The sequence below is a fragment of the Acytostelium subglobosum genome (assembly GCF_000787575.1).
Source record: "Acytostelium subglobosum LB1 DNA, scaffold: scaffold9, whole genome shotgun sequence".
NCBI lineage: Eukaryota > Evosea > Eumycetozoa > Acytosteliales > Acytosteliaceae > Acytostelium > Acytostelium subglobosum.
This window is the reverse complement of record NW_012236524.1, coordinates 872782-886602: the sequence shown is the minus strand read 5'-3', so window position 1 is coordinate 886602 and position 13821 is coordinate 872782. Positions and strand designations below refer to the sequence as shown.

General features: G+C 42.6%; 8 protein-coding genes across 8 annotated transcripts; 5 read left to right on the top strand and 3 right to left on the bottom strand.

Annotated features, from left to right (window-relative positions):
• Positions 1-170: 170 nt before the first annotated feature.
• SAMD00019534_052710 (hypothetical protein) lies at positions 171-722 on the top strand (the record flags this gene model as incomplete). The annotated part of the gene is made up of 1 exon (XM_012899742.1): positions 171-722. The coding sequence occupies one exon, from the start codon at positions 171-173 to the stop codon at positions 720-722; it is 552 nt and encodes a 183-aa protein (XP_012755196.1).
• A 707-nt stretch (positions 723-1429) lies between these two features.
• SAMD00019534_052700 (hypothetical protein) lies at positions 1430-2189 on the top strand (the record flags this gene model as incomplete). The annotated part of the gene is made up of 3 exons (XM_012899741.1): positions 1430-1454; positions 1525-1838; positions 1908-2189. 3 exons carry the CDS (start codon positions 1430-1432, stop codon positions 2187-2189), a joined length of 621 nt encoding a protein of 206 aa, XP_012755195.1.
• Positions 2190-3166: 977 nt separating this feature from the next.
• SAMD00019534_052690 (hypothetical protein) lies at positions 3167-3797 on the top strand (the record flags this gene model as incomplete). The annotated part of the gene is made up of 2 exons (XM_012899740.1): positions 3167-3495; positions 3572-3797. The coding sequence occupies 2 exons, from the start codon at positions 3167-3169 to the stop codon at positions 3795-3797; spliced, it is 555 nt and encodes a 184-aa protein (XP_012755194.1).
• Positions 3798-4039: 242 nt separating this feature from the next.
• SAMD00019534_052680 (hypothetical protein) lies at positions 4040-5758 on the bottom strand (the record flags this gene model as incomplete). Its single annotated transcript, XM_012899739.1, has 1 exon — positions 4040-5758. One exon carries the CDS (start codon positions 5756-5758, stop codon positions 4040-4042), a length of 1719 nt encoding a protein of 572 aa, XP_012755193.1.
• A 1095-nt stretch (positions 5759-6853) lies between these two features.
• SAMD00019534_052670 (hypothetical protein) lies at positions 6854-9180 on the top strand (the record flags this gene model as incomplete). Its single annotated transcript, XM_012899738.1, has 6 exons — positions 6854-6988; positions 7084-7185; positions 7277-7417; positions 7492-8483; positions 8621-8947; positions 9018-9180. Coding segments are annotated over 6 exons (1860 nt in total), but the record flags the coding sequence as incomplete, so codon positions are not given.
• A 262-nt stretch (positions 9181-9442) lies between these two features.
• On the top strand, positions 9443-10543 carry SAMD00019534_052660 (hypothetical protein; the record flags this gene model as incomplete). The annotated part of the gene is made up of 3 exons (XM_012899737.1): positions 9443-9919; positions 10019-10389; positions 10471-10543. The coding sequence occupies 3 exons, from the start codon at positions 9443-9445 to the stop codon at positions 10541-10543; spliced, it is 921 nt and encodes a 306-aa protein (XP_012755191.1).
• A 132-nt stretch (positions 10544-10675) lies between these two features.
• Positions 10676-11773, bottom strand: SAMD00019534_052650 (hypothetical protein; the record flags this gene model as incomplete). Its single annotated transcript, XM_012899736.1, has 1 exon — positions 10676-11773. A coding segment is annotated over one exon (1098 nt), but the record flags the coding sequence as incomplete, so codon positions are not given.
• An 890-nt stretch (positions 11774-12663) lies between these two features.
• On the bottom strand, positions 12664-13295 carry SAMD00019534_052640 (hypothetical protein; the record flags this gene model as incomplete). Its single annotated transcript, XM_012899735.1, has 3 exons — positions 12664-12756; positions 12847-13109; positions 13178-13295. Coding segments are annotated over 3 exons (474 nt in total), but the record flags the coding sequence as incomplete, so codon positions are not given.
• Positions 13296-13821: the final 526 nt, after the last annotated feature.

The window sequence follows — 13821 nt, the reverse complement described above, 5'->3', positions numbered from 1 at the left end:
CATGCAAGAATGTCACTGATCAATTCAGACAGCTTCATGACAACAACATCAACATCTACAGAGGTCACAGATATTGAATTGTTGACATTGATTAAGATCATGTCAATCAGATGAATACAACAATTCATGTGTTGACACGTCCCTACAAAGTGGTGATTGATCAAGACACAATGGACTCGGTCAAGGATCAACTCAGATCATTGTTCAAACTGCTGGAGCCAACCGAACACTTTACTCATGATCTCGATGGCCAGGTCATGTGTATCGAGAATGGTTCCTATTCATTCTTCACACCATCGACCAATCAATGGATCAGCATTCAGTCATATAAGCCAGATGAAAGACCTTTTGAAGAGATCGTTGATATGGCCATGTCAACGGTATACGCTCGTGGCTATGTCTATGTGTTTGGACCACGTGACTACACCTCTTCAACATACTCTCGATTCTCCTTGGTCACTCGAAAATGGCAACTTGACATCCCGATGGTTGGAGTGGCGGCCAGCACAGAGGTGGCCACATTCTATGATGGAGGAAAACTGATCTATCTACTCGGTGGCACAAGTACATATTCATTTGAGCATGGCACAATCAGGCTCAATCGAATTGATTCCTTCAACATTGAAACACCACAGTTCTCAAGAGTTGGCGTGCTCCAGAAACCCGTCGCCAGAGGCTTCGCAGTATTCAACAATAATATTCTATATTATATTGGTGGATAACAATATTGACAGAATCTTTGGATACAACCTTAAGGAATCATCCCACCATATCACTGCACTCCCAGAAATGATAGTCTCTGTGGCCTACGATGGAAAGGACATGTTATACATGGTATTGATGGACAATCGATTCTTTAGTATATCATTGTTGTCTTCATTGGATCATACTACTATGAATGAGCTTGTACCTCCACCAAAACATTCGGAGACCGAAGGTAACCAAAACAACCTGGTTTACTCTGGACCTGAGCAAGGTACATTGCTCTATCTCCAAGGTACTGGAAACAACTATCGATATTCAATCAAACGAAATGAATGGACCAAGATCAATGACAAAGATCCAGAATATGACCGTAACTGCAATGCCTTGATTGTATTGTATGACAAACAAAAAAAGACAAAGTTATAATTAATTATCACTTTCGAATCAATTTCTTCTTTTTATCACTTTCATGAACACCCGAGATCAAAAAACGACACAAAACTGATCGATTAGTTCATTGTATTATTCAGTTGTTCAGATACAAAGATATATATATATAACTTTATCATTATTAACATATTAATAATAATCCTTTAGCGTATTGTCTGTGACTTGACTGTATTATAGTCATCTACGCAGGTTCTTAAAAGTTAAAGCAACGTCTTACACAATTGCTAATTACGCCAACATCGTAATCTTTAGTCCTCCACCATAACATCGAGAAATGGTATTCTTCTTTAAGATATGCGGTATGTATATGTATATATATATCCCAATCACTCATACTCATTCAATCAATCAATATAATACAATGTATAGATCCCGACTACCTTGTCTACATGGGAAGAGACAAGTATGAGAATGAAGATTTGATAAAGTATGGATGGCCAGAGGATATTTGGTTCCATGTTGATAACTTATCATCGGCACACGTCTATTTACGTTTGAAGAGAGGTGAGACAATCAATGACATCCCACAGAATGTATTGGATGAGTGTTGTCAACTAGTCAAGCAGAACTCCATCCAAGGCTGCAAGGAGAACTCTGTCAACATCGTCTACACCCCATGGGCCAACCTCAAAAAGACCAACGACATGGAGGCAGGTCAAGTCCTCTTCCACAATGAGGGAAATGTATGTATTCATACATTGATTGTTCGAATGAATGACACTGACTGACACTCAATCAATGTGAATATCCAGATCAAGTTTGTTAGGAATGTAAAGAAGGTGGCATTGATTATCAATAGGATTGAAAAGTCAAGAGAGGAGAGAGAGGTGTTGTTGAAGGAGGAGCGTGAGAGGAGGGATAGGGAGGAGAGACATGATAAGAGAGCGATTGCAGATCAGCAAAAGAAGGCTGATATGAAGGCACAGGAGGAGAAGAAGAAGGCACTAGAAATCAAGAACTACACTACAGTCATGAAGCAAGAGAACATGAAGTCGAACAAGTACAATAACATCGATGACGATGACTTTATGTAAAACTCCAACGACAAGGTATCCATACATTCATTCATTCATTCATCGTCAACGATCTTCAACGAGATCATTGATGGGTCCATGGTCCATCATTTGAAACATGTCTTTGGTTGGTCATCTAAGGTTCCACACGGACCCTGTTAATAAAGGTCTAGGATTTAAGAATAAGAAGTCAAATCAGTCTATGCATCTCTTCTTCTTTTACCCACCTCACTCAATCATTCATTCAATCAATCAATATGTTCAAGTCCAGACCAGTCCAGTCCCGACTGGAATACATATTGGCGATGATGATGGTAGAGGTGTGCAATTGGGGGTTTGATCAATCCAAATTCACGCGCCTCACCATTGTCTTGGGAAAACAAGAATCATGTGGTCATCCCCACTATGGTGTGTTGATCCGCATGCGCAATATGCTAACACAGAATAGTGCTGGCAACAATTATGCACAGAGTATGGGGTACACCCAATACAATTGACGTTGGCCAATCCAAAGACCTCGAGACACAAGAGCGTGGTTAGATTGTTTTGATTCGCTGAGATATACTACTATGTGTGTGTGAGTGACATTAACTCTGGGCAACAAACAAACCATCTTGATAAATAAAAGACTGTCAGTATCCTAAAATCAGCATCATTATCATTTCTCCAACCTCACCAAACAACAACAACATAGTTAGTTTTTGTTGCGTTTTGTATATTTCTTACTCATCAATCTTGATTTATTTTTAATTTTTCTTGTCTCCCAAGACACTCACATTGTTCTATCTTGCCTCAATTCATTCACGCATCTCAACCGTCAAAACATTAACAAACGTGCTGACGTTGACCTATCACCATCATTTCTATCAATCTTATATATATCTCTATTATTATTATCTCTCATTGTAATATTATAACAAACACACACACACACATATATATATATAAATATATTTATATTAATTAACACATACATAATATATAATAAATTATTAATAATGGGTCAAGAATCAACTCCACCAACCCAACAGCCAGAGCAGGCTCAACCACATCAGCCACAGCAGCAAATGTACGCCAGTCCACCAACTGAGTACTATGCACCACCTCCAGGTGCCTACCCACCACAGGCTGGATACCCACCACAGGCTGGATATCCTCCCCAGGCTGGATACCCTCCCCAAGCTGGATACCCCCCACAGGCTGGATACCCACCCCCAGGCACTGTCTACGCTGCCCCAGTCGGTGCTCCACAACAAGCCTACATGGCTGCACCAGTTGGAACCCAAACTGTCGTCGTCACTCACGTCGATGTCAAGTTCAAGTCAATGTATGTGTCTCATCACTCGCTCTTTCAAACAATCACATGTCACTGACTAACTCATTCTCCAAACCTATCTGTATAGTCCAATTGATTGCACTTGCTCTCACTGCGGAAACAGAATTACTACCTCGACCAAGTACATCAGTGGATCGATGGTTTGGATCGCCGTGCTCATTCTTATTTTCATTGGTTGCATCTTTGGTTGCTGCTTGATTCCATTCGCCATGGACTCTTTGAAGGACGTCATCCACAAGTGCCCACAATGCAAGCACAAGCTCCACCGTTTCGACAGACTCAGCGGAAAGTAGACCAACAACAATCATCACCAATAATCACAACACAACAACAAAATGGTAATGACCACCCGGTTGGTCCATGGACCTATCCCTCCCCTCTTTTATGTATACAATCAATCAATCAATCAATCAATCATTGTTTAGAACAATTATCCACAATAAAAGTGATACTTTACGAAGTGATTGATCAATCAATCATTCGTTGAGTGTGGATATGGAAGAAGAAGTCTTAGTCGCATCCTCCATTATTATTATTATATTGTAGAGTTGGTTGGCTGGGCAACTGGCATTGGCATGTAGAACATCAATGGCAGACCTCTTTGACTGGCTCCATTTAGCCAGAGATTGAATGAATGTAGGGTCTCTTTGGACTTGTCCAGTATGAGTAACATCGTGTCTGTGTGACTGAATGCTAGCTTGGCCAACTCCATCTGTGTATCCTTGCTAAAGTTTGCAATGCCGTTGGGTGACTTGACGTCGACCAGCTGCCGCAGTGGCGAGTACAGGTTGGCCCTTATCAGACACCCCAAATGCTTGGGCGTGCATGTCACCAGACCAAGGTCGACAACAAGGTTGGCCAAATCCTTGGTCATGAATGGGATGAGTTGATCCACGTAGTTGGCGAGCAAGTCTGAATGATGTCGCCTCAGGAACATGATTGTCTCGGGCAGGATCGGCTGTCCTTGAAGCAGTCGCTCGAAATAGACGTTGTTGTCCAGTGACTCGTGTTCAGTCCTGTTGGCCAGAAGGAACTCGGCCACGTCCACATGGCCCAGATGTACAGAGCTCAGTATTGCTTGATCAGTGCATGTGTAGCCTTTTTCGTGAAGATAGAGCACCAGCTCAATGTTGCCCGCAGCGCAAGCCTGGTCAAATGCACGCGTCGTGGCTTGGTAGGCCATTGAATGCATGTACTTGAGCGTGGGCACCCCACATCCTAGCTCGATTGCGATGTCTATCTCGTTGCCTTCAACCTCGATGCCAAAACCATTGTTGATACATAGTTGGAACAGCTCGTCAAAGTGACCGTCCTTAATGGTGCGCACGCGGAATTGGCACGTCGTGTTGTTCACGTACTTCTTGTCGATGATGTACTTGGCCGCGTCAATGCAGCCCGCCAGACTCGCAAAGAACAACACCTCCCAATTGAATCGCGTGGGTTCGAATAGTGGCGCGATGATCTTGAACTCCTCCTGCTTCTTGCTCTTCAACAGACCGATTATGTCTGATTCAGCCACGCTGGCCAGCAGCTGTGGCATGTTTGTGTGCAGGAATGTGAAGACGTCCAGATGTCCACGATTGAGAGCCAGTCTCAGTGGTGCGGAGAATAGTGACTGGCGATTCTCCGCTTTCACGTTGTTGTAGAGAAATTGGACGAGTGGCAGATGGCCACCAAAGGCCGCGCGGTTGAAGAGTTCTGGACTGAATTGGATGGGCAGGTCGAGGCCGTGGAGGTAGGCCACGACGTCCACATGTCCATCGCCAGCGGCAAACTCATAGGCGTTGCTCGAGAACTTCTCGCCATACTTGTTGATCAGCAGTTGGACGATGGCCAGATGTCCGTGGCTTGCGGCCATGTCCACGAGGCCGTAGGGGTTGGCCGAGGAGTTGAGACGATTCAGATGCTTCTGGCTCAGCAGGTAGTCGACCAGCTCGACGTTGCCACCCTCACAGGCGTGTACCAACACATAGTGCATGCACTGTGTCTCGGCATATCCACACTCATTGATCCATTGCACCAGCTCCAGGTTGCCTGCGTGGGCGGCCTTGCGCAAGACCGCATCGCCATAGTAGCCATGCATGAACAGATGTTGGATGATGCGTGTGTTGAGTGGAGGGAGCATGCTACCAAGTTCGCCACACATGCTATTGACCACAGAGTTGCGAAACGATTCAAATTGTTCACTACAGGTTGTGAATAGATGTAGGAAGAGGTCATAGTCACGCAGTTGTTGGCATAGTGGCAGCATCATATCTCTGGTCAAACAATGTAGATGAGGTTGTTTGGTCAACTTGTATCTTAGCAGATGTAGCCATCCTCTCGTCACCATCGTCATAGTATCAATCTCCAAGTATCTGAATATCTTGTTGTTATTGTTATTGTTATTGTATTTGTTGTTGTTGTTGTTGATGTTGTTGGATAACAATAGATGACGATGTATGTTATGTACATGTGAACCAATTGTTCTCATCAAATAAGTGTTTCCAAACACTTGTCTAATGGATTGTGACAACATATCTCCTTCTGTCGTCACATCTTCAACCATTGATACATCATGTTCAATGTGTTGTGTTATATTAAGTTGATTCGATGTGATATCATCATCATCATCTTCTTGCATGACTCTACAATCTATCTATCTATCTCTCTTTGACACATTCAACCTCGGACTCCAACAACAACATTTGAACATAATGTCAGGTGACAGCAGGAGGTCAGTCACAGGCATGCAGGTGTTCAGCTGCCTCAACCACACTCACTCAACAATGTCATGTTCATTCGCACTCTTTCATTCATTCACACAGTGTTGTGGTGGGGAAGGGGTCTCGTGTCAGGTCTCGTTTCCTTCAAAGAGAGGGAGAGATATTTAAGAGTGTTAGGAAGTACATATTCAAGATCTTCGGGGTCAGATCTGATAGATCTTTATCTTTGTTCAACGAAACTGATCATTACCCATTATTGGGTAATACAACCAAAAAATAATTCCAATCTTTGAAGTTCATTTGAAAACCTTTTAATGTTCTATTGTGTTCTATATTATTATATACATATATAATGTTTTATCTCTCTCATTGTTGTATGTTTATCTCAATGATCATGTATCGATATTAATACCAAAAGGAAATGAACAAAATACGAATCACCTGATAAAAGGAGATGGGATTCGAAAAAATGGCGCGCAATTAACCGACATTTCAAAAATTTGAAACACTTAAACGATTTGCGCTTGATTAGCAAGAACGAATAATCAAACAGTTGATTCAATGATTGATTGTTTTGTTAATATATATATCATAGTTTGAGAAGTAGATAGATATAGATAGATAGTAGATTGAGTGTATATTATAAGATGGTACTCACCAATCCAACAAGATTCAATGAGATATATAAACTACTCAAGAATGATTCAATACAGGGAGAGACAGTATTAGTATTGGTAGCACGTGATTGTGACTCTATAGCTGCATGCAAGATATTCACTGTAATGTCGTCATTGTTTGTTTGATTGATTGGTACTTCCATATCCATCATCACTTACTCACTCACTCACTCACTCATTCATTCAATCAATCATAGGATATACTCAAGTCTGATTTGATATCATTCAATATCAAGCCAGTTGCAGGATTGGATGATCTTATCGATGTAAACAATACATTGATGTTGGATAATGAAGAGGTATGTATTGTCAACACAGGCTGTGTGACTGGACTCACTCACTCACTCACTCACTCATTCATTCACTCACTCACTTGGTTGACAACAACAGCTCAAGACAATTGTAATGATAAACTGTGGAGGTAACATTGATATAGAGTCATTGCTTACCAATCTGAATGAGAACCAATTGGTCTATATCATTGACAGTCACAGACCATATCATCGTAGTAATGTGGACAATCAGAATCATGTATGAATCAATGAATGGATAATATGGTGACGGAACGGAACATTGGATTGTGCTAACTCAACTCAACTCAATAGGTGATCATCATTGACGATGGATCATTCATGGAAGAGCAGATTGATGAAGAGGATGATGATGAACTTCAAGATGAAGAGGACTTAGATGATGATGAAGAGGAAGACTTGGATGATGAGGATGATGAAGAGGAAGATGAAGTCGATGATGAAGAACAGGACAAAGAACCAGAGGATGATGATTATGATGGTGAGGCAGTAATAGATGAGAATAGTGAAGGCAAGAGAAAGAGGAGTGATAAGAGAAAGAAACTCAAGAGGAAGAAGGATAATACACCAGTGAAGGAGAGGCGTAGGAGGGCAGCGGCAGCAAGATCACATTCGCGAAAGTCACGCACCACTCAATCATACTATGGCAAGAGTTCGGCATCCATGATGTATCAACTCAGCACAATTCTCAGCAAGGACTCATTGGACGGCCTGCTCTGGTACGCCATCCTGGGCGTGACCGATCAGTTGGTGCACGAGCGTGTGCCCCTGCTCAACTATGACATTGAGTACAAGATGCTCAAGGCGCTCGTGCTCAACGCCTACGACCCCAACGACAAGTCTGGACAGGGTGACCACATCACCGTGGCCGAGGACTACCGCTTCATGCTGTATCGCCACTGGAACCTCTACGAGAGCATGTACCACTCCAAGTACGTGTCATGTGTGCTGCGTCTGTGGCGCGCCAAGGGAAAGTACCTGCTGGAGACGCTGTTTGCGCTGATGGGTCTGCCACTGGAGCAGGTCAAGCAGAAGTACGTCTCAATGAGTGGCCACTACAAGACCAATCTCAAGGCACAGCTGGCGACACACGCGCCAAAGTTTGGCCTGAATGAGATCTACTACCGATCATTCGTTCGCAAGTATGAGTGCTCAATTGAGCTGTCCGCCTCAGACATGGTTCACGCCTTGACGGCCCTAATGGAGTCTGACAATCTCGAAAGCGACGTTACCGACAAAGAGATATGGGAGCAGAACTTCTGGGATGCCTATGATGCCCTCTCAAAGTATGTTTAATTGATTGGAAGTTGGATATTGGAAGTTGGATATTGGAAGTTGGAAGTTTGGAATTTTGAAGTTGGAAGTTGGACATGAAGAACTCGATCATAATCACTCACTAACACACTCGCTCATTCATACTTAGCCGCAACTTGGACCTGTTGGTCGAGGGTCTGAAACAGGCTATATACCTACAGAAGGAGATCACGAGACAGTTGTTCAGTGTGATTGAGAAGAAGATTGTGGTGATGTCAGGACCATTCAGATACGCTCTGTTGCCAGAGGGTTCGGACACTAGACTCTTTGTGCACCCAATGGCACTTACCAAATTGGGACTGTATATAATGGATGCCTATGCGACGATGAAGAAGAAGACCAAACCATTCCTTGTTGGTGCATTGAATGAGAACACTGGCAATTATCTCTTGGTTGGTATCTCTAGCTCACATGGTAGCTCATCCAAACAAGCAAAGTATGTATACATCATTCATTCATTCATTCGTTCATTCATTAACTCAATCATTCATTCATTCTTGATACAGCGTGTTTGGTGTAAATTTCTTAAAGGTTGCCAGCTCGACCAACTCATTGCTCAAGTACCAGTCGTTCGACACTGCTGTTGTGGAGATTGAGAAGTTGGATATGCCAAAGTTTATTGAGAATCTACATGCAAGTCTGGTATCGCCATCTTCTCAAGGACAAGAGGATGATGATCAAGATTATTAATAATAATAATAATATGACATTGATTAATTGATTGATTTAGTTTAGTTTGTATTGTTGGGTTAGGGCAAGGGTAAGGGTTAGGTCAAGGGTAGGGGTTGGGGTAAGGGTTGAACAACCCCAATGAACCTCCACAAACCTAATAATAGTTCACCAAAATGAAATGAATTCATATTACTATTACTTCTCACTTCCTATTATATATATATATATACACAAATACAAATAATAGTAATAATATATAATGGGAGAGTTCCAAGATATAGATAGATACATTTCAATATTGAAGGAGTGTAAACCTTTGAGCGAGAGCGAGGTCAAGAATCTATGTGATAGAGCAAGAGAGGTTTTGTTGGAGGAGTCAAATGTACAGCCTGTTCGTTGTCCAGTGACAGTGTGTGGAGATATACACGGCCAGTTCCACGATCTGATGGAGCTGTTCAAGATAGGTGGCAACTGTCCAGACACAAACTATTTGTTCATGGGCGACTATGTAGATCGTGGCTTCTACTCAGTTGAGACCGTCACACTGCTCGTAGCGCTCAAGGTTCGCTACAAAGACCGTCTCACCATCCTTCGCGGCAATCATGAATCCCGACAGATCACACAGGTGTACGGCTTCTACGACGAATGTCTCAGGAAGTACGGCAATCCCAACGTGTGGCGATTCTTCACCGACCTGTTTGACTATCTACCACTGACTGCGCTCATTGAGAAACAGGTATGTTTGATTGATTGGATTGATTGATCATGTGATCAATGCGATCACTCATACTCACTCACTCACTTGATCACTCAATCATTCATTCAATCAATCAAGGTGTTTTGTTTACATGGTGGACTCTCTCCATCGATCGATACATTGGATCATATTCGTAACTTGGATCGCCTTCAAGAGGTGCCGCACGAAGGCGCCATGTGTGACCTGCTGTGGTCCGATCCAGACGACAGGAGCGGATTCGGATACTCGCCTCGAGGCGCCGGCTACACCTTTGGCAAGGACATCTCTGAGCAATTCAATCATAACAACGGACTGACTTTGGTGGCGCGTGCTCACCAGCTGGTCATGGAGGGATACAATTGGGCACATGATCAAAACGTAGTCACAATCTTTAGTGCGCCCAACTATTGTTATCGTTGTGGTAATCAAGCTGCAATAATGGAGATTGATGAGAAGATGAAGCATACCTTGTAAGTATTGACCTACTTGTGAAGTCGAGTGATTGATTGATTGATTGATCCTTTGCTGACACACTACGATAACTCTCACAGCTTGCAGTTTGATCCTGCTCCAAGAAGAGGTGAACCTCATGTCACTCGTCGCACTCCTGACTATTTCTTGTAATATTTAAGCTCAATCAATCAATCAATCAATCAAATCAATCAATCAATCACATACCTGGACATTAAACATGGATACATATACATAACGATCAATCAGGTTGATGTGAATGATTGCTTCTTTAATTGATGATGATCATACCCAGAGTGCGAGTACAGCTAGTATGGCCCAGCCTGTGAATGCGAGTGACAGCTTGACTTTCATCCAATCGGGTTGACTGAAACCCGATGGAAGTAGTTCGATGAGTGAGATGTACAAGAAGGAGCCTGTTGTGATTGAGAGGATGATACCCTCTGCAAGGTTGGACCCTTCGCCAGTGTAAAAGTGCGAGATGATCATGCCAATGGCGATGCCCAGCGGTGTCATTGCCGCACAGAATGTCAATGCCAATGCCGTCTGCAGTCTCGAAAACTTGGCGTAGTAGACTGGCACGCCCAGGGCAAAGCCATCCAACGCCTTGTGCGCTAGGACGGCCACCAGCAGACCATAAAAGTTGTTGGGGTCGTTCTCTGCGCCCAGACCCAGTCCATCAAAGATTGAATGAACAGACAGCGCCAGCATGAATATCCAAGCCTGACTAACATTGGCGGCATGTGACTTTCCATTGTTGATGCTCTCATGCTCGTGCATGTTGTCGGCGCCATCCTGTCCTCCATGTCCGTGTCCACTGCCAAATGCACCACCTGTGATTGATCGCGAGAGGTCTGCTCCACCCCCTCCTCCAGTGGACGTGCCATTATAACTTCCAAGTGTGATGTCTCCATTGTCCAACAGTTTGGACGACTCGTTGAGCTGCGCGGACAGGTCCATGTGATTGTGACCTGCCTCGCCTCCCACGCCTTTCTCCACCACCAACTTATCCAATGCGATCAACATGAATAGGATGAGAATTGCGATTGTTGGTGCGTAGGGGAAGTTGCCATACTTGTTGTTTGGATGGACCTTTTCAAAGTAGGCCACAAACAGTTCATTGGCCGTTGGCAACAAATGATTGAATGCACCAGCCAAGATGATACCTGCGGCAAAACATGTCATGAATGATAGAATCACCACCAAGTTCTTGACACCTGATCGACCGAGTGCGAATGGAACATAACTGGCGCCCAAGGTCATTGCGAATATCACAAAGATTAGACCAATCTTGGTCTTCATGAACTGATCGTGTTCATAACCGTTTGACGAGTCGTCTTCCATCTTATTATTATTATTGATATATATGTTTGATTGATTGATTCAGTGATTGACTGACTGAGTCAGACTCTACAGATGTTCATCAAGCCTAACTCACTCAGTCATTCTATCACTCAAGGATCGAATCAATCACTTCGTAACATTTGACCCTTGTACCGACCAATAACAGAATCAAAATAGTACGGTACTGCAAGTACACTTCGTCTATCACCAATACTGCGCGTGAACTATTATGACCAATCAAACCGGCAAATATCTGCAGTGTGTGTTTGTGGGCGGGGACGCTGAAACTTCGCTGTAATCACACGATCATTTTGATTCGTGTTTGATCAAACACACTGTGAACAAGAGATAAACGGATAAAGTATAGAAATAGATATAGGTGGTGCAAGGCATGTTGTCTCCTTTTACTTCGAGTAGATGATTGATGACGATGATGACTATATACATCCCTCCAATTTGTTTGTTGTTGTCGATGTCGTTGTTGTTGTTGTTGTTGCCTACTGAACTGCCTGTCTGTTACTGACAACAGTTGAAGTAGTCGCACGTATCATGTGCTCAACATAACATTGGCCTTGATAATCAATCAATGGCCTTGGAGGTATATTCGTACATTGGACTGTGCACATTGCGTGTGTTGAGTGATGGTTTGTTTGGCTTGCATGCCTTTGGTTTGCGTTTGAGGGAACTGACTGGCTGACCATTTGATGATGTGAATGGTTTGAAGTGAGTAGAGGAAGAAGAGTTGAGCTCAATCAAATCGTTCGCTGAACGTTGTAAGTTGATAGAGCAATGGTGTTGTTGATGATGATGATTGTGAGTGGGACACTACTGCCAGCATTACACGGCAATGTGGACCTGAAGGTTGGTTTGATAGGTGGTTGGTTGATGAGTGATTGATTGAGGTGTTGTTGTTGTTGTTGAATGAATGGTTAGTCCCATCGGATTGGGAATCCCGTAACAACTGGCTTCTCTGCTAATATATTCCTAACAACTCGCGATACATCTGGTGTCTCTGGTGGGTTCTGTAACATTGTTGACAAAGGGTAAGGTGGTTGTTAACAACACATGATTGATCGATTGATTGAATGAATAAATGTATGAATTGAACTTACTGAAGCCAACTCTGGATCACTATATTCATTGCTAACGTAGTAGCCAACTCTGATAAAGTCCTCGCCCTTGTATGCGCAGAAAAGGAAGACGACGGTGACACCTAGCAGATCATCCTTTGGGATGCGCGAGTAATCGGGAGGCTCAACCTCAAACACAAACTGGTTGCTTCCAACATTCACTGGTCCCAACCATATACTGTCCAATAATTGATCATTCTTTTCACTATCTGCTGATCCTACATATACTACCTTCCACTCCAAGTCTATATATATATTTGTTTAGTATATGTATATGTATGTAGATGTTCCATTCGAGACATTCGAGACATACCTGCAGCTATAGGTTGAACACATTCGAATGTGATGTCGAATATCAGAGGTGAGTTGAAACTCGCTGGATTATTGTGAATCAGAACTTGAGTCAATCTAATATGGCTCATCTTTGTTGTGTGAATATATTTGTATGTGTATGTATGTATATGTATATGTTGTAGATAATTTGATAGATGGATAGTTTGTCAAATGAAGTTAAAGAATGAGTTGTGTTCAATTTTGAAAAGTGGCGCCAATGTTTTACAAGTTCAAAGTTGGCGCTAATATTAATTTTTTGGAAATGACACTTTATTTATTTATTGACACTATGAGAGACCAAGTAATAAAATCAATCAAGTTGAATTGAAAATAATAGTTGCTTTTGTATTAAGTTAATTAATTAATATGTACAATTTACCAATCAAATAACGTTACTTGTTGTGGGTGATCACCCTTTGGATTCAAATTCGTATTTCCAAAACAGGAAATGTCTGACATTACAATTAATTGTTGGTGCTACGTCATCAAATTTGGTTACCATTCATTCAATACCAATCAGTTCAACATCTAGATGTATATTAATGGCAAAGTATAACGACACTAGAGACTCACGTGGGTCCCACGTGGGACATGTCTTTTGTTAACACGTCAGTCTGAATCGTC